This window comes from Oncorhynchus clarkii, chromosome 12, assembly GCF_045791955.1.
Source record: "Oncorhynchus clarkii lewisi isolate Uvic-CL-2024 chromosome 12, UVic_Ocla_1.0, whole genome shotgun sequence".
Classification (NCBI taxonomy): Eukaryota; Metazoa; Chordata; class Actinopteri; order Salmoniformes; family Salmonidae; genus Oncorhynchus; species Oncorhynchus clarkii.
The window spans coordinates 69257168-69278282 of NC_092158.1; the positions used below are offsets into that span (position 1 = coordinate 69257168).

At 43.8% G+C, this 21115-nt stretch overlaps 1 protein-coding gene across 1 annotated transcript in view; it reads left to right on the forward strand.

Moving 5' to 3' along the window:
• The window catches only part of LOC139422191 (G protein-activated inward rectifier potassium channel 1-like), a 28606-nt gene that overhangs the window by 3525 nt on the left and 3966 nt on the right, over positions 1–21115 (forward strand). The window contains exon 2 of the mRNA XM_071173353.1: positions 13121–13337. Within this exon, the coding sequence (XP_071029454.1) occupies positions 13121–13337 (217 nt within the window). The remainder of the gene's footprint in view (positions 1–13120; positions 13338–21115) is intronic.

The following is a 21115-nucleotide window of genomic DNA, read 5'->3' on the forward strand; positions in this document are numbered from 1 at the left end:
GTGCAGTACTAGTAGAGGGATGATGGTGCTGCTGTTGAAACGTGCCCCTCTTCCACCTGTTTCCCAACTCACAAACTGTACAGGTTTTTAAATAGTCCTTTCCACCTTCCATTTAGGTATTGACTTGCCATATGTTCATAAATATACACCGTATATTTATATAGAGCACACATCGGTTGGAGAAAAGCAAAGTCCTGATGAACTCCTGTATTCATTCTTCAGTTAAGTCCCATCATTCATATACATACATACATACATACATACCAACATACATACATACATACATACATACATACATACATACATACATACATACATACATACATACATACTGTAGGACTGTGCAGAATGTGTGTACATAGGTGTGTGTGTGTGTGTGTGGCAGTGACAGCTGCTCATTTAGAAGCTCATAAATGACAGAGGAGAAGATGGGCAGGCAGTATTGGCAGGACTACTGTTTGGGTTTACAACATGGTGTAGTTAAGGCATCTGGTCCTTGTGCCCACGTCTGTCAGTCACAGTCCACATCTCATTCCAGCCAGGACCGCTCACTTCAATCAAACCCACCAATCGCACAGCCAGCCACAGAACCCACATCCAAAAAGCAGCGGGGCCAATTCTGCAGGCAGTAACCGAGAATACAGGCCTACGCAAAGATTTATTTTATAAGACTTTTGCTGGATGATTTGACTGGCACTGTGAGCTGGCTGAGCCAAGCGACAGTCCAGTCCTAGACGAATGCCAGCTTGATCATTGGTAGCTAGGCTACTTGTTTGTTTTTTTGGAAAGTGTTGTATTGACTAGCGTGGTGTAGCCTCGCGTAATGCAGCGCTGCTGAAGTGGCGTGGCTGATTACTAGAGGAGAGCAGAGAGCAGAAGGGCAATGCTCCATCTCACAGGGCACAGAAACAGACCAATCAGAGCTGTCACAGCCAACAGCCATCCAAACCCAGAGCTGGTGCTGGCAGGGCCAGGCAGACTCTGTAAGCTTTCTAGTGCATCCTGCTGGAACGCTCCTCGCTCTCACACCAAAATATGAGAGAGGCACAGCTGAATGGAGAAAGAGAAGAGAAAAGGCTGTAATATAAAATACACAGAGAGAGAGAGAAAAAGAGAGCTAGAAAGAGACAGAGAGAGAGGAAGAGAGAGAGAGAGACAGAGGAAGAGAGAGAGAGAGAGAAGAGACAGAGAGAGAGAGAGCGAGAGACAGAGAGAGAGAGGCAGAGAGAGAGAGAGGAAGAGACAGAGAGAGAGAGAGAGCGAGAGAGAGAGAGGAAGAGACAGAGAGAGAGAGAGAGATTTGTAATTTCCACTTTGAAATTTCAGAATGTATTTTTCCTTACAAAGAAATGATCAACCCCCAGAATGTCCATGAATTATGTAGCAAACTGTGTCAATGTGGGCGATGTGGTATAGACTAGACAGGCAGGCAGCTACTAGCACTGGGAGATGCAGTTCTAAGTGTGGGCTGTGAAAAGCTGTGAAATCTACAGAGGGTTTAAGGTTGGACTTGCAGACATTGATCCTCAGAGCCTAAATATGGGTGCACACACACACACACACACACACACACACACACACACACACACACACACACACACACACACACACACACACACACACACACCACTACATCATCCCATCCAAGGCAGTGGAAGGGTTAACACTACCACCTGGCCTCTCATCCCACATTGTTATCCGAGGCAATAAAGGAAGCCACGCGTGATGTGTGTGTTTGAGGTGTGTGGCAGAGTGGGTTTTATTCCTTATATCACTGCCAGAGACCATGTGACCCGTGAGTGATACAGAAGTGGAATGTGGAAGGCGGAACGCAGATGGACACGGTGTGTCGGTGGAGATACCCTGGAGACAAAAATAAAGCAAGAGCATTTGACTGTAAAACCATGATGTTACTCAACAGCTGGAGGTTACAGTACAGTATACTCACAGAGCCACATTAGGCTAGGCTCTTGTTACCGGTTCTTCAATGTGAATCCCTCTCAGGTTTTCAGTGAACTAGTGGGTGAGCTCTGGCAGCACTGTTACATTAAGCCCTATTTTGGCCATGGCAATTGTGACCGGAGTCCTATTCAACCGTTCCTGTCACAGTCTATGAGCATTACACTGCACATTAAAACACGGTTCAAGACAAGAGACAGAGAGAGCTAACTAGCCTCCAGTTTAGCATTACAGAACAGCCTATTTGAATTTCAGAGTGGATTATTTTATTTCCAAGAAAACAGTGATTTCCGTTTTCCCTGCGTCTCCTCCTCGTGTGAAGCGCTTCCAAACAATCTCTTTCATTTCCTCAGCAGCCAGTGAACCAGGGACCACTCCAGTACCTAATCAACACATGCACCGTCGCCTGCCTGCCGCTCGGCCTGCCCCCGATTAATGAGAGCTTTGGAGAGACCCAGGCATGGAGTGTGGAGATGACTCGGATGACCAGGCCTCTTTAGGCCTAATCAATTTCATTTAGCGCCTGTCGTCAGCCACGAGTCACTCACTGCGGAGATAAGACTCAGAAGATCTGGCTCCAAAGAAGAAAATTCACCGGGTGGACAAAAAAGGACTGAAAGGCGTTTTGAAATGTGTATAAATGGGTGGTTGTTTAGAGTAGTTACTGGAAACACGCACACACACACACACACGTTTGTTTTACCAAACAATTGATTCCCATTCAAAATCCTATTTTCCCTAACCTGTACGCTTACTCTTAACCCAACTCTAACTCCTAATCCTAATGCTAAACCTAACCTCTAACCCTAACTCCTAACCCTAATGCTAAACCTAACCTCTAACCCTAACTCCTAATCCTAATGCTAAACCTAACCTCTAACCCTAACTCCTAACCCTAATGCTAAACCTAACCTCTAACCCTAACTCCTAACCCTAATGCTAAACCTAACCTCTAACCCTAACTCCTAACCCTAATGCTAAACCTAACCTCTAACCCTAACTCCTAACCCTAATGCTAAACCTAACCTCTAACCCTAACTCTTAACCCTAATGCTAAACCTAACCTCTAACCCTAACTCCTAACCCTAATGCTAAACCTAACCTCTAACCCTAACTCCTAACCCTAATGCTAAACCTAACCTCTAACCCTAACTCCTAACCCTAATGCTAAACCTAACCTCTAACCCTAACTCCTAATCCTAATGCTAAACCTAACCTCTAACCCTAACTCCTAACCCTAATGCTAAACCTAACCTCTAACCCTAACTCCTAACCCTAATGCTAAACCTAACCTCTAACCCTAACTCCTAACCCTAATGCTAAACCTAACCTCTAACCCTAACTCCTAACCCTAATGCTAAACCTAACCTCTAACCCTAACTCCTAACCCTAATGCTAAACCTAACCTCTAACCCTAACTCCTAACCCTAATGCTAAACCTAACCTCTAACCCTAACTCCTAACCCTAATGCTAAACCTAACCTCTAACCCTAACTCCTAACCCTAATGCTAAACCTAACCTCTAACCCTAACTCCTAACCCTAATGCTAAACCAAACCTCTAACCCTAATCGTAATCTTAATTGTAACCCAAACCAGACATCAAGTAAAAAGAGGTAGTGCCCAGAACCAATTTGGTGCTAAACCACACACACAAGAACAATAGCGAACACATGTCCAGTATTCACTGGGCTGTAAACACCTGACAGTAGACATGAACAACATCCCCTCTAAACGCAGAGAGAGATGAGTTTATCATAACACAAACCCCACCGTGCTGCTCATTGAGATTCAGTGTATAGTAAGACAGTGGTGATATTTCCTGTCATCCCAGAGGATGTGTACTGATGCATCATCCCCCTGTTTGGCACCTCAGAGGACTAGACCACAGGCCAATGTCATGGGAAGGTCAGTATCAGGACAGAACAGATCAGATTTTTAAAAATCTAATCAGCTCTGAGATTCGAACCCGCTTGGTTACTGGTCCAACGCCCTTAATCACTAGGCTACCTTTACACAAAGGATTGATATGCCTCCTCCAACCCTAAACCTAACCGCTAAGCCTAAAATTGCCTTTTTCCTCGTGGGGACCAGCGAAATGTTCCCACCTTTCTGAATATTCCTTGTTTTACTATCCTTGGGAGGACTTCTGGTCCCCTCAAGGATGGTCCGAACAAGTAAAACAAAAACAGACACAAATAAGTAACATTCTTAGAATGTTCTCTGAATGTTACTAAAGTGTTCTTGTGGTTTTTATGGGAAGTTTTCTTACCGTTCTCGGAACAATTTGAGAACATGACTTTAAATAGAACCGCGAGGAAACCTGTAGGAGACATTACACTGAAGTTCCGAAATTCCCACAGAAGAACGTTGTTTCTTAACATTATCTGAACTATTTGAGAACATTTCCAATGTCAAACCAGTTGAACAATGTTGCCATGACATTCCAAAATTGAAATGCAATGTAACCATGTTTGAACTTCTGGGAAACGTTCTATTTAAGTAATGAAATAGCAAGAAAATTATGTTTTTGGGTCAAGTTCTTTAAATGTGCTGAGAATGTTCCAAGCCGAACAACCATCGTGCACCATTCCCAGAAAGTTGTGGGAAAGTTGTGTGCAAAATAACAATACACTGTAGGACAACCAGGACCTCACCAATCTCTAAGAAACATCTGGTTCTCAGAACGTTATGTATCAGACCAGCAGTTTGGTGCTGCTTTCTTCTCAAAAGCATCTAGAATTGATTAGTTAAAATGTCCTGTCTGTCTGGTTATGTCAGTGGGAAGGTTGGCGTGTTTGTTTGAACAGAGACAGAGATGTAGAGAGAAAGACTGTGCACCAACAGCTATCTCTGATTCTTCCGCTTCACAAAGAGAGTGGAGGAGAGTGCCACAGGCACAGGAAGATTTGCTTGTCAGCGTTTGCGATACAGTCATCCGTCTTTTTAATCTTAACCGACACAGACATCAAGTAAAAAGAGGTAGTGCCCAGAACCAATTTGGTGCTAAACCACACACACAAGAACAATAGCGAACACATGTACAGTATTCACTGGGCTGTAAACACCTGACAGTAGACATGAACAATATCCCCTCTAAACGCAGAGAGAGATGAGTTTATCATAACACAAACCCCACCGTGCTGCTCATTGAGATTCAGTGTATAGTAAGACAGTGGTGATATTTCCTGGCATCCCAGAGGATGTTTACTGATGCATCATCCCCTGTTTGACACCTCAGAGGACTAGACCACAGGCCAATGTCATGGGAAGGTCAGTATCAGACCAGGCTTGACAGAGCAACTTACAGGAGCAATTTGAGTTAAGTGCCTTGCTAAAGGGCACATCAACAGATTTTTAAAAATCTAATCTGCTCTGGGTTTCAAACCAGCAACCTCTTGGTTACTGATCCAACACCCTTAATTGCTAGGCTACCTTTACACACAGGATTGAGAAGCCTCCTGATTGGGCCAAAGACTGGAAATCATTAGGACACATTTAACCTTGAGGGCAATGAGTTTTTCCTGGCGTTGTGAACTGACTAGGAAAAACTCTGGGCTCAAGATATTAGCCCTTTGAGAAGGAGATCTGTTTGTGGATTTGTAGGCTCGACCCTAATTTATGTGTTCTCTGTCACCCGGCACTGCATGGAAAATGGTCCAGGAACAAAAGGACAATGCCGAAGGACTAGTCAGCCCATCCCCCTCTGAGGGGCCAAAATGTATCTCTCTGTTACAGTAACCAGAGGACAGACTATTGAATGTGATAGAATAATATTGTCTGGTATCAATCTAAAACGTGTTCACTGAGGATATCTCTGATGCTACCTATATGGATGGATGATCTATGTGGATTCTTGAATCTGTACAGGGTGAACTCTGAATTACTCTTATGCAATTTCTTTTGTCTTCTCATGAATTCTGTCTTGTTTACGTTGGTCTCATCCTCCACACAAGGTCTTAGATGCTGTGACACCCTGTAGAGATTGGGCCTTGGTGGTCAGATTACATGGTTAACTTGATATCGTTTCATTGGCCAATGGGGGTTGGTTTTGAGTTGTGAAGGTTACATCAGATGTTAAAAATGAATTGCATTTGTTCTCACTCTTATCCTGTATCCCTTCCATGGAGGAAGGATTGTATGATCAATTCTTATTTCCTAGGTTTCTAGGCCTCTGGCCTAATGGACATTTCTTTGTTCATGCTTTGTCTTCTGAGCTAACTGTATGATCTACAGTACCAGTCAAAAGTTTGGACACACCTACTCATTCAAGGGTTTTACTTTATTATTACTATTTTCATCATTGTAGAATATTAGTGAAGACATCAAAACTATGAAATAACACATATGACATCATGTAGTAACCAAAAAAGTATAAAACAAATTGTGGATGTCAGGTCATCTGATGCAGCACTCAATCACTCTCCTTCTTGTCAAATAGCCCTTACACCGCCTGGAGGTGTGTTGGGTCATGGCATATCGCTGCAGAATGCTGTGGTAGCCATGCTGGTTAAGTGTGCCTTGAATTCTAAATAAATCACAGACAGTGTCACCTGCACAGCACCACCACACCTCCTCCTCCATGCTTCATGATGGGAACCATGCATGCAGAGATCGTCCGTTACCTACTCTGCATCTCACAAAGACATGGCGTTTGGAACCAAAAATCTTATATTTGGACTCATCAGACCAAAGGACAGATTTCCACCAGCCTAATGTCCATTGCTCGTGTTTCTTGGCATTGCTTTAGTAGTGGTTTCTTTGCAGCAATTTGACCATGAAGGCCTGATTCAAGCAGTCTCCTCTGAACATTAGATGTTGAGACGTGTCTGTTACTTGAACTCTGTGAAATATTTATTTGTGCTGTTGTTTCTGAGGTTGGTAGCTCTTATGAACTTATTCTCTGCAGCAGATGTAACTCAGAGTCTTCCTGTCCTGTGGCGGTCCTCATGAGAGCCAGTTTCATCATAGCGCTTGATGGTTTTTGCAACTGCACTTGGAGAAACTTTAAAAGTTCTTAAAATTTTGGGGATTGACTGACCTTCATGTCTTAAAAGAGTGATTTTTCTTGGATTATTTGAGCTGTTCTTGGACTTGGTCTTTTACCAAATAGGGCTAACTTCTGTATACCACCCCTACCTTGTCACAACACGAATCTGGTTGAGAGAATGCGTAGAGTGTGCAAAGCTGTTGTCAAGGCAAAGGGTGGCTACCTTGAAGAATCTGAAATATATTTAGATTTGTTTATACTTTTTTGGTTACTACATGATTCCATATGTGTTATTTCATAGTTTCGATATCTTCACAATTAGTAATAGTAAAGAGTAAGAATAACCCTTGAATATTATATTTTTGTTCAGTATGGAAGCAAATCTTGTATTCATGAGCTGGCTCGAAAGCTGATCAAGAAAGATAAGAATGATCATAATGGTCAAAATTATTTAGAGTAAGAGCTGACGCTTTTGAAGCCGCAATGTAAAGTGTTAAAAAAAGAGTGTCAAGACACTGGAGCATTCAGGCACTCGTAACGTTTCAGATACCGATAATGATGTTGGCTTTACAGATAACTGTGGAGAGTCCAGCCACACTCCAAAACGCATGTTATGCTGCCCTCATATTCAAACTCCTAGCTGCTGTCGCACTCTTCATAGACTAGCGAGTCCATTTAGGGCAGCAGCTGCTCCTATTTCAGTCATTAGGACATTTACAAACAATGCAGAAGCAGTCTCATGTTGCGCAGGTTAACATGCAGTGAGACCATCTCTCACTTAAATGATATTGGACCATTCCCACCATGGTGAGAACGGGTGAAGACCCAGTACAATGCGTATATTCTTGAAATGCGAGATGTATGGCAATTACTTTTGCTTTCAACTAAGTGAAAAGCAAACTTGCTCGCTCTTCGGGGTCCATCTCATGCGGACTGGACTAGGTTCCTGGCTTGTAGGCAGGGCACAAGAGAACATTTTGAACAGTACGCAGAGAGGCTGTGGGGGGGGGGGGGGGTCCTGTAGATAACACATTTCAAGGAATTATTACATGGGCCAGCACACTAAACAGTGAGTACTTGTACTTGTACTCACTCCAAACAAACAGGACTTGTAGAGAAAACTTGTTGGGATCTGGGGAGGGGTCCCATCGAAGTATTGGAACCTTGAATTTGGGATTCCACCTTACTTTATGCGTCTTAAACTAGACATAGAGCAAATGTTTCAGACCTGGATAGCACTTGTCTGTAGCCTACACAGGAACCACACCTGTTAGCATTCTCACATACAATTGCAACATTGTTTCAATAATATATAGACATTTTCTCCCGCCTCTGGTATGTAAAAGCTTTTTTGAGGCCTTGCTCAAAATTCATTGTGTGGCAGCACAATGACTAAATTATATACTGTATGTGAGGATTAAACTCAAAATGCAGTAGCCTGGAGCTCAGACGTTCAGACTAACTGTAATTCTAACATAGCCGGTAGACTGCTACAATGTAGTCTCAAACATATGTTTAGAATATTTAACCATTTTATTCTTGTGTGGTAATCAGTAATCTTGTGTGGTAATCAGTTGTGTTAGATAATAATATAGTGATAATCAATCATTTTCTCTTTATTTAGCCATCTTACATATAATGGCTTATTTGTTCATCAAAAATTGTGACTAACTCACCACAGGTTAATGAGAAGGGTGTGCTGGAAAGGAAGCACATAACTCTGCAATGTTGGGTTTATTTGGAGAGAGTCTCAGTCTTAAATAATTTTCCACACACAGTCTGTTCCTGTATTTAGTTTTCATGCAAGTGAGGGCCGAGAATCCACTCTCACATAGGTATGTGGTTGCAAAGGGCATCAGTGTCTTAACAGCGCGATTTGCCAGGGCAAGAAACTCTGAGCGCAGCCCAATCCAGAAATCTAGCAGTGGCTTCTGATTAAATTACATTTTCACAGAACCGCTTGTTGCAATTTCGATGAGGCTCTCTTGTTCAGATATCGGTAAGTGGACTGGAGGCAGGGCATGAAAGGTATAACAAATCCAGTTGTTTGTGTTGTCCGTTTCGGGAATGTACAGTGGCTTGAAAAAGTATTCACCCCCTAGGCATTTTTCCTATTTTGTTGCCTATTTTTTGGGGGGGGGGTTGTATAATTTAATTTACACAACATGCCTATCACTTTTAAGATGCAAAATATTTGTTATTGTGAAACAAACAAGAAATGTGATTGGATGTTAATTATTTGACTAGGCTACCTGAATTTGACATTGTTTTGTTATTTCTGTTATGAGCCTCCTTTTAAAGGAGGGAGGTGCAGGAATCAGGAGCAGGAGAACAAGGAAGTCCCAGTGGCACAATCGTTTATTTAAGACGTCCCAACTCAGCAACAACATGGGGGAGAATACGCCCAAACGAGGTCGCCACCCACAGGGGAATAAACGTTACACACGGAGGAGAAACCTCTACTCCTAAACACATACCAAACGGTACAAACTGCCATGTAAAAGAAAACCCCGTGGTTCAGACACACACCCCTAACATAGATACCACAGCAAACAATCCCGCACAAAGACTAGCAGGCAGCGGAGGTAAATAAACCCCCCGAAATCAACTAATAGGACCCAGGTGTAAACAATACAGGCAGACACAAACGAAAAGAAAAAATGGATCGGTGGCAGCTAGTAGGCCGGCGACGACGACCGCCGAGCACTGCCCGAACAGGGGGAGGAGCCACCTTCGGTGGAAGTCGTGACAATTACGATGAACACTAGATAGTTTAATTGCATTTCTGACAGTGAAACGAGGCTACTCATGCGTGACTAAAACCTCACCCAAATGTATAGCCCCATTGGAAAATAGAAATTTACTGAAGAAAAAGTATAATTTTTGTAATTAAAAAATAACATATATATATATATATACACACTACCATTAAAACATTTGGGGTCACTTAGAAATGTCCTTGTTTTTTAAAGAAAAGCAAATTTTTTGTCCATTAAAATGACATAAAATTGATCAGAAATACAATGTAGACATTGTTCATGTTGTAAATGACGATTGTAGCTGGAAACGGCTGATTTTCTATGGAATACCTACGTACATAGGACGTACAGAGGCCCATTATCAGCACCCATCACTACTGTGTTCCAATGGCACGTTGTGTTAGCTAATCCAAGTTTATCATTTTAAAAGGCTAATTTATCATTAGAAAACCCTTTTGCAATTATGTTAGCACAGCTGAAAACTGTTGTACTGATTTAAGAAGCAATACATCTGGACTTATTTAGACTAGTTGAGTATCTGGAGCATCAGCATTTGTGGGTTCGATTACAGTCTCAAAATGGCCAGAAACAAATAACTTTCTTCTGAAACTCATGTCTATTCTTGTTCTGAGAAATGAAGGCAATTCCATGCGAGAAATAGCCAAGAAACTGAAGATCTCGTACACGCTGTATACTACTCCCTTCACAGAACAGCGCAAGCTGGCTCTAACCAGAATAGAAAGAGGAGTGGGAGGCCCCGGTGCACAACTGAGCAAGAGGACAAGTACATTAGAGTGTCTAGTTTGAGAAACAGACACCTCACAAGTCCTTAGTCCTTAACTGGCAGATTCATTAAATAGTACCCGCAAAACACCAGTTTCAACGTCAACAGTGAAGAGGCGACTCTGGGATGCTGTTCCTCTGTCCAGTGTCTGTGTTCTTTTGCCCATCTTAATATTTTCTTTCTATTGGCCAGTCTGAGATATGGCTTTTTCTTTGCAACTCTGCCAAGAAGGCCAAATTGTACTTAGGGACATTGGCACGTCAAAAGCACATTGTCAATGCTCCCATGTAAGATGCTCTTGATGTCATGGGCCCAAGGACTAGAAGTGAGATATATATGATATACTGTACATACACATGTCAAATATTACTGCCCACTCACTATAGGTTCTATGGTTTGGTCTGGAAGTACTGGAAATGCTCTTGAGATTCATATAGCAGGTAGGAGGCAGGATAAGAGGATCCTAAAACAGCAACAGCAGTGTGTTGAGTGGAGGAGTGGGACTGTGTGGGGGTGCAGTGTGCAGGGTGTGTGTGTGTGTGTGTGTGTGTGTGTGTGTGTGTGTGTGTGTGTGTGTGTGTGTGTGTGTGTGTGTGTGTGTGTGCGTGTGCATGTGCGTGTGCGTGTGCGTGTGTGTGCGGTAGAGAAGTGTTAGAGGTGAGGTGTGTGTAGGTGGTGAGGCTGACACATCGTCCCAATTATCAGGAAGGTTGAGATAAGAAACAGAGATGAGAAAACTGCAGTAACAATCTCAATTTTGGAGACTTACTGTGCAGAGAGAGAAAGAATGTGAAAAAACCTGAAAAACATAAAAGAAAATTAAGATTGTGACCTTCAATGTGAATAATAACACTCCGAAACAGTGGGAATAGAAACAATTCTGCAACTCTCCACACTCATTTGTCCTTCGATTTGAAACACAAAACCTACATTTCTGACAAACAGTACGTCTTAAATGGCCAATCAGCAGTTGCTACATCCATTTTTGGACATAAATTAATTATGTATTCCCCTTGAGTCTTGAAGAATATAACTGATTAGCTTAGTTTAACTATCGTACCCCATCAGAACCTAAAATATAAGATTGTTTTACTCCAACGTTTGTAAACTAAATAAATGTAAAAAAAAACACTGTATAGTTATGGTTAAAACTATCATTTTAATATCATGGATGGTCAGTCCCTGCATCAATAGCTCTGTCTATGAATTTGAGAGTGAATCCAGCCCTATCCCTCAGTTTTTTTTACAGAAACAGTGGTGGGGAGCTGGCTTTGTTATGGCTTTTGCTGATTGGCCCATTCATGTTCATTAACCCTCTTATTTTCCTCACGGAAAATCCCAGCAGCTGCATTGTGCACAGACTTACAGATAGAGAGAGATACAGAGAGGGGTATAAGGAAAAAATAGAGGGGAGGCGGAGGGAGATACAGAGAGAGAGAACTATTAGAGAAGGCTTCAGAAAGAGGGAGAGAGAATGAAAGAGACAGAGAGAGTTAAAGAGAGGAGCCCAGCTCAGCTTAGCTCAGGCAGCTGAGAGCCCAGCGCTGTGCCCTGTCTTCATCTGGGCAATGAAATGCTTCTGCACCAGTTAGCACGCCGCAGGCTGGGTCTGTCCAAACAGGGATTTCTCACCACCTCCTCATCTAATCCACTGCAAATTAATGTGAAGGGCCAGGCTTGCCACTGACCCGACCCGGGTTCTATCCCACAACCGTCCGTGACTGGGAGTTCCATAGGGCGGTGTACAATTGGCCCAGCGTCGTCCGGGTTAGGGGAGGGTTTGGCCGGGGGGCTTGACTTGGCTCATCACGCTCTAGCGACCTCTCGTGACGGGCCTGGTGCCTGCAGGCTGACTTCAGTTGTCAGGTGAACGGTGTTTCCTCCCACACATCGGTTAAGTGGGCGGGTGTTAAGGAGCAGAGTTTGGTGGGTCATGTTTCGGAGGACGCTTGACTCGACCTTTGCCTCTCTCAACTTTCAGCCTTGAATATTTAGAGGAAGGAATGCCCTCTGGTGCTCCCACGTGGTACGGGGCAAAAGAGAGAGAAGGAGTGTGTGTATGTGTGCGTGTCTCTCCTTGGAGAGCGGGGAAACTAGCAGAGTTTAGTGGCTTTTTCCTAGCACAGATGTGTGGTGCTTTCCTGGGTTGGAGATAAGGGGAGGGGGATGGGATGGTGTGCTGGGTGATAAGAGAAAGGAGGTACGTTGTGCTGGAGGCCATGGCACCTAAAACATAAATGTTCTATCATATATCAATGTATGCACCCCCATGTCCTGAAATGTTCCTATATTACTTTTGGCTGCCTACTTTGTTTTGGTTTATGTGCTGTCCACTCACCCACCTCCTGAAGGGAAGAAAATAGGAAATGAACAACAAGACAAACAGCATGTGGTGGTGTAGAGAAGATTGATAGGCTCCAGGCTACTCTGCTCCAGTCACACTGTTATCTACAATCATCTTAATAGCACTGCAGAGTGACTCCAATAGAGGCCATGGTAGAGTGGAAAAATGCAAGTCTACAGTTTAAAGTCTATAAAAAAAACTCTCTCTCTTTCGCTCTCTCCCCCCCACCCCCCTATTTCTCCTTTCTCTCCTCCCCCTCCCTCTCTCTCCCACCCTCTCTCCCAGTCTCGTCAGACCCCGGAGGGAGAGTTCCTACCCCTGGACCAGTGTGAGCTGGATGTGGGTTTTGGGACGGGTGCGGACCAGCTCTTCCTAGTGTCACCTCTCACCATCTGCCATGAGATCAATCCTAAGAGCCCTTTCTTTGACCTGTCCCAGCGATCCCTCATGAACGAGCAGTTTGAGATTGTTGTCATCCTGGAGGGCATTGTGGAGACCACAGGTGACGAACCACTACCTTCTCTCCTCCTGTTAACCCGTTACTCTCTTCTTCCTACCCTCTCCTCATTTTTAATGGACTATTCTTTCACTACCCTTTATCCTCCTTTTAACCCCTTACTCTCTTCTTCCTAAAGAGGCTCCTCCTTTTCAAAGGCCCAATGTAGCCATTTTTATGTCAATTTCAAATCATTTCTGCGTAACAATGAAGTATCTTACTGTAATAGATTTACATTCAAAATAGCAACAACAAAAAAATTGGGCCAAAAACCTATTTCTCAAGCAAGTTTCGCGATGGAAAGCCAAAACTCCCGCCCATTCAAACCTGCTTATTGAAAGGTCATAACATTGGTAAAAAAAAAAAATCACATATTTACAGTGGTAGTTTCATCAGCTGTTGTACAATATGATATAAAACACAGGGAGAAAATGAATTTTGAGTGCACTGGGCCTTTATTTGATTATCCTTCCACTATTGAGTCCTTTCCCGATCCTTTTCTTCTCCACCTCTTTCCATTCAGTGGGTTGCTCGTTCCCTATCTCCACCCTTTAGCTTGCTATTATGTTATCCCACTCTCGCACCTCTATCCTCTGAACTCAAATTCAACTGTATTCTTATGTGCTTACCAGTCTTACCTCTTCATGTCAACCTGCCACATATCCCCATGCAATATCTCCATCCAGATTCTGGAGATAGAGTCAGACTAACACATCTCTCTTAATCTCCCAAACCCTGTAAGAATGTAGCAGATATTAGGATGCGTTCAGTGGTAAACAGAGCGAGCAGTGGAGAGGTGGACTTTGGGTATCGAGGACAGCACCATTGAATGGCTTCCTGATTGAATTATGAAGGACGTTTTATTACTGCGGGATGGTTTTCATCCCTACCCCACGTATAATAGACAGGGTCATAGATGCGAATGTCACTAAGATAAATAAGCTGGGGTTTCAGCTGAAGTTTTACTGTATTTCTCACTGGGCAGGATGCAGGGTTAATTCTGGGATAATTCTGTAACAGTAAGAGACGTTGAACACAACAGCTGTACTGATCTACAGGCAGGCTGCAGGTGTGCTGGGTCACCTACGGCAACACAAGTGCTTTTCTGTCCTCTACATCGAACAATACGATTCCTCATCCTAATTTTCATACCTAAATAACAAAGTCTTTGTCTTCTCTGGCATCATTTATTTGTTTCTCTGTTGCCTTCTCTTTTTCCTTTCATCTCTCCTCGGTTCTTCTCCCCTCCCCTCTTCTCATTGTCCTGGGCAGAAGAATGAATAGGCTTAGAGGAGGAGGGAGGGATGAGCAGGCAGCCAGGCAGGCAGGCAGGCAGGCAGGCAGGCAGGCAACATGGTCTGTGCTCTGTTGATAATGTCATTAAGGCAGGCTGCAGCCGAACGTTTAACCCCCCTTTAGCCCCCCCCCCCCCCCCCCCCTTTAGCCCCCCCTCTCTCTCTCTTTCTCTCTCAGCAGGACTGTGGTTCTCTGAGCTGAGGAGCAAAGCAGGGGGCAGATGAGGGTGTCTGCTCTGTATGAATGAGGTGGCCTTGGAGTCACCTGGGTGGTCCCTTGCACAATGTGACATCCCTTACTCCCCAGAGAAAGACATCCATATCATCCACTGAGAGACAGACAGAGCATTGTCCTGCCATTTGAGAAACCTTCTGTCACCAACGGATAGCCTTTGCAACTTTCTGGTGTCTGATTGGATGGTTATGGGGTCTCTCTACTACCACACTATGACTGTGCATCAGCTCCTGTTCAACTAGAGATGTGTGTTATGTAGGCCTAGTTGTCACAGCTTTCTGACAGGTGTGTGTGTGTGTGTGTGTGTGTGTGTGTGTGTGTGTGTGTGTGTGTGTGTGTGTGTGTGTGTGTGTGTGTGTGTGTGTGTGTGTGTGTGTGTGTGTGTGTGTGTGTGTGTGTGTGTGTGTGTGTGTGTGTTAGATGAACAGAGCCAGTGGTAGGATTGAAAAGTCGCTCGGAGAAGAAGAGGCATTGTATTGTGGAAATGGTCCATTTGATTAGTGCCAATGGAGGCTTTACAAAAAGCTCTCTGCATGGACACGTCGCTCTCTGTCCACCAGCTGTTTGCTCACTTGCTCAGCTGCTTTGATTTTCATTCAAGACCCACAAAACATAACATACTGTCAGTGTAACTCAGGACACCTGGATGATGATTTGGGCGAACTGGCAGGAACGCCGGGCCCTGAAGCCACATCATTTCCTGCTGCACCTGTATACCTTCCCAGTCATGTATCCACCATTAATAATAAATTATAGCAAATTATTCTATATGCAGAAATATAAAATAACTTTAATTCATTTCAGCTTTGGTTTGAGGATTGTCAAGGGTATGGATATAACCTTAGGTTTAGGTTGTGATAACCCCTTGGTAGTGATATTACTGTGTCAGTCAAATGTCAGAGAAAGGATCAGTTTCTCTTTCTGCAGTCAGCCAACTCTGTTTGGGGCGACAGGTTGGGCCAGTAACCGAAAGGTTGCTGGATTGAATCCCTGAGCTGACAAGGTAAAAAAAATATGTTGTTCTTCCCCTGAACAAGGCAGTTAACCCACTGTTCCCTGGTAGGCCTTCCTTATATATACGAATTTGTTCTTAACTGACTTGCCTAGTTAAATAAAGGTTCACTTTAAAAATGAACAGAGCAATTACAGGTCTCATAAGTGTCTATTTTGCAAGAGATGAGGTCAAATAAAAACCTGGCTTGTCAAATCAAATAAAAAAAGCAAATACAATTGTATGCTTCGTAGATAACAAGTGTAGACTTTCAGTGAAATGCTTACTTATGGGTCCTTTTCCAACAATGCAGAGTTAAAGATCAAAATAATACACAATGTTTAAAAAACGAGTAGAAATAACATGGCTAAATACAGGGAGTACCAGTACCGAGTCGATATGCAGGGGTGAGAGATAATTGCGGTAGCTATGTACTGAACGCATAACTTGCCTTGGGAAAGTATTCAGACCCCTAGACTTTTTTCACATTTTGTTAGGTTACAGCCTTATTCTAAAAAAAAATTAATTGTATTTTTTTTCTCATCAATCTACACACAATACTCCATAATGCCAAAACAAAAACACATTTCTAGAAATGTATTAATATCACATTTACATAAGTATTCATACCCTTTACTCAGTACTTTGTTGAAGCACATTTGGCAGCGAGTCTCCTGTATGACGCTACGAGCTTGGTACACTTGCATTTGGGGAGATTATCCCATTCTTCTCTGCAAATATTCTCAAACTCTGTCAGGCTGGATTGGGAGCATCACTGCACAGTTATTTTTAGGTCTCTCCTGAGATTTTCGATCGAGTTCAAGTCCGGGTTCTGGCTGGGACACTCAAGGACATTCAGAGACATTCAGTCCCGAAGCCACTCCTGCGTTGTTTTGGCTGTGTGTTGTTGTCTTGTTGGAAGGTGAACCTTCGCCCCAGTCTGAGGTCCTGAGCGCTCTGGAGCAGGTTTTCATCACGGATTTCTCTGTACTTTGCTCCGTTCATTTTGCCTCGATCCTGACAAGTGTCCCAGTCCCTGCCTCTGAAAAACATCTCCACAGCATGATGCTGCCACCACCATGCTTCACCGTAGGGATGGTGCCAGGTTTCTTCAAGACGTGAAGCTTGGAATTCAGGCAAAGAGTTGAATCTTGGTTTCATCAGACCAGAGAATCTTGTTTCTCATTGTCTGAGAGTCTTTAGGTGCCTTTTGGCAAACTCCAAGCGGGCTGTCGTGTGCCTTTTACTGAAGAGTGGTTTCCGTCTGGTCACTCTACCATACAGGCCTGATTGGTGGAGTGCTGCAGAGATGGTTGTCCTTCTGGAAGGTTCTCCCATCTATACAGATTAACTCTAGAGCGCTGTCAGACTGACCATCGGTTCTTGGTTACCTCCCTGACCAAGACCCTTCTCCACTGATTGCTCAGTTTGGTTGGGAGGACAGCTCTAGGAAGAGTCTTGGTGGTTCCAAACTTCCATTTAAGAATGATGGTGGCCACTGTGTTCTGGGGGGACCTTCAATGCTGCAGACATTTTTTGGTAACCTTTCCCAGATCTGTGTCTCAACACAATCCTCTCTCGGAGCTCTACGAACAATTCCTTCAACCCCATGGCTTGATTTTTGCTCCTGAAAATAAAAGAGAGCACACTCTAGGAGCTCAGATGCAAAAATGTAATTACCAATGTTTCGACAGCCAAGCTGTCTTCGTCAGGGTGTCATCACAAACACTGCGGGATGACTCGTTTATGTAGTGTCAAAAGACAGAGGTGTCTGTAATCATGGCCAAGAGTGGCCAAGAGTTTTTGCTCTGACATGCACTGTCAACTGTGAGACCTTATAGAGACAGGTGTGTGCCTTTCCAAATCATGTCCAATCAATTGAATTTGCCACAGGTGGACTCCAATCAAGTTGTAGAAACAACTCACGGGTTGTATTCAAAGGGTCTGAATACTAATGTAAATAATTATTTTTAATACATTTGAAAAAATGTCTAAAAAACAGTTTTTTTGCTTTGTCATTATGAGGTATTGCTAACGATATTTTTATTTATTTAATCCATTTTAGTCTCAGGCTGTAATGTAACGAAATGTGGAAAAAGTCAAGGGGCCTGAATACTTTACGAAGGCACTGTAATAGGCATTAACAGCAGCGTGTGTGTGTATGGCGTCAGTGTGCATATGTGCAGTGGGGCAAAAACGTATTTAGTCAGCCACCAATTGTGCAAGTTCTCCCACTTAAAAAGATGAGAGAGGCCTGTAATTTTCATCATAGGTACACTTCAACTATGACAGACAAAATTAGAAAAAAAATCCAGAAAATCACATTGTAGGATTTTTTATGAATTTATTTGCATATTATGGTGGAAAATACCAAGCGGTGATGGAGCAAGTCAAGATGCTCTTGATGTTGCAGCTGTATAACTTTTTGAGGATCTGAGGGTCCATCTTTTCAGCCTCTTGAGGGGGAAGAGGTATTGTCGTGCCATCTTCACGAATGTGTTTTGACCATGATAGATCTTTTAGTGATGTGGACAAAGGAATTTGAAGCGCTCAACCTACTCCACTACAACCCCGTCGATGTGAATGGGGGCATGCTCAGATCTCCGTTTCCTGTAGTCCAGAATCAGCTCCTTTGTCTTACTGATGTTGAGGGAGAGGTTGTTGTCCTGGAACCGCACTGCCAGGTCTCTGGCTTCCTCCCTATAGGCTGTCTCTTCATCATTGGTGGTCATGCCTACCACCGTTGTGTCGTCTGCAAACTTAATGATGGTGTTGGAGTCGTGTGTGGCCACGCAGTCGTGGGAGAACAGGGTGTACAGGAGGGGACTAAGCACGCTCCCTTGTGGGGCCCCCTTGTTGTGGGTCAGCGTGGCAGATGTGTTGTTGCTACCCTCACCAGCTAGGGGCGTCCCATCAGGAAGTCCAGGATCCATTTGCAGAGGGGGGTGTTCAGTCCCAGGTACCTTAGCATAGTGATGTGCTTCGAGGGCACTGTGGTGTGGAATGCGGAGCTGTAGTCAATGAACAGCAGTCTCACATAGGTGTTCCTTTTGGCCAAATGGGAAATGGCAGTGTGGAGTGCATTAGAGATTGCGTCGTCTGTGGATCTGTTGGGACGGTATGTGAATTGGAGTGGGTCCAGGGTGTCTGGAATAAGGATGTTAACGTGAGCCATGACCAGCCTTTCAAAGCATTTCATGGCACCAGATATGAGTGTTAAAATGGCACCGACAGAGAGGGCTGCCTCACTTCTAGTCCTTAGGAAACTTTGCAGTATTTTTAAAAATGTATTATTTCTTACATTGTTAGCCCAGAAAATCTTAGCTGTTATTACATATAGCCGGGAAGAACTATTGGATATTGGAGCGGCTTCAACTTACCAGCACTACGACCAGGAATACAACTTTCCTGAAGCGGATCCTTTGTCCGCACCACCCAGGGCATTTGAACTGATTCCAGAGGCCGATCCAAAACAACACCGCCAGAGGAGAGGGAGTCGGACTTCGGAGACGCGCAGACCACCCACCGCTTCCGAGTATATTACTTGCTAATGTCCAGTCCCTAGATAACAAAGTTGACAAAATCAGGGCACGGGTTGCTTTCCAGAGAGACATCAGGGATTGTAACATACTCTGTATCACTCTTTCGGTATATACTGTCGGAGTCGGTACCGCCACCTGGATTCTCAGTGCATGGCAGCATTTGCGCAAAACTGAAAGCATGTACCACCGCATTTAACCATGGCAAGGTGACTGGGAATATGACAGAATAAAAACAGAGTAGTCATTCACTCACACAAGGCAATAAAAAAAGCAAAATGTCAGTATAGAGACAGTCGAGTTGCAATTCAACGGCTCAGACACAAGACATATGTGGCAGGGTCTACAGACAATCACGGACTACAAAAGGAAAATCAGCCATGTCGCAAACACCAACGTCTTGCTTCCAGACAAACTAAGCACCTTCTCTGCCTTCACCTTCGAGGATAATACAGTGCCACCGACGCGGCCCGCTACCAAGGACTGTGGGCTCTCCTTCTCTGTGGCCGACATGAGTCTGATATTTAAACATGTTAACCCTCGCAAGGCTTTTTTGGGGGGTGTTTGTATCATTTGATTTACACAACAAGCATACCACTTTGAAGATGCAAAATATTTTTTATTGTGAAACAAAAAACTGAAAACTTGAGCGTGCATAACTTTTCACACCCCCAAAGTCAATACTTTGTTAGAGCCACCTTTTGCAGCAATACAGCTGCAAGTCTCTTGGGGTATGTCTCTATGAGCTTGGCATATCTAGCCACTGGGATTTTGGCCCATTCTTCAAGGCAAAACTGGTCCAGCTCCTTCAAGTTGGATGGATTCCGCTGGTGTACAGCAATCTTTAAGTCATACCACAGATTCTCAATTGGATTGAGGTCTGGGCTTTGACTAGACCATTCCAAAACATTTAAATGTTTCCCCTTAAAGCAATCAAGTGTTGCTTTAGCAGTATGCTTAGGGTCATTGTCCTGCTGGAAGGTGAACCTCTGTCCCAGTCTCAAATCTCTGGAAGACTGAAACAGGTTTCCCTCAATATGTTCCCTGTATTTAGTGCCATTCCTTCAATTCTGACCAGTTTCCCAGTCCCTGCTGATGAAAAACATCCCAACAGCATGATGCTGCCACCACCATGCTTCACTGTGGGGAGAGGGTTCTCGGGGTGATGAGAGTTGTTGGGTTTGCACCAGACATAGCATTTTCTTTGATGGCCAAAATGAAATACAAATTAAAAATACATTTAAATTACAGGTTGTAATGCAACAAAATAGGAAAAACGCCAAGGGGTATGAATCATTTTGTAAGGCACTGTATGTAAGAATGCTATTTATTGACTATAGCTCAGCATTCAACACTATAGTACCATCCAAGCTCATCATTAAGCTTGAGGCCCTGGGTCTCAACCCTGCCCTGCACAATTGGGTCCTGGACTTCCTGAAGGGCCACCCCCAGGTGGTGAAGGTAGGAAACAACATCTTCCCTTTGTTGATCCTCAACACTGGGGCCCCACAAGGGTGCGTGCTCATCGACCTCCTGTATTCCCTGTTCACCTTCAACTCAATCATCAAGTTTGCAGACAACACTAGTAGGCTTGATTACCAACAACGACGAGAGTCTACAGGGAGAAGGCTCAACATCACAAAACAAAGGAGATGATCGTGGACTTCAGGAAACAGCGGAGGGAGCTCCCCCTTATCCACATCGACAGGACAGCAGTGGAGAAG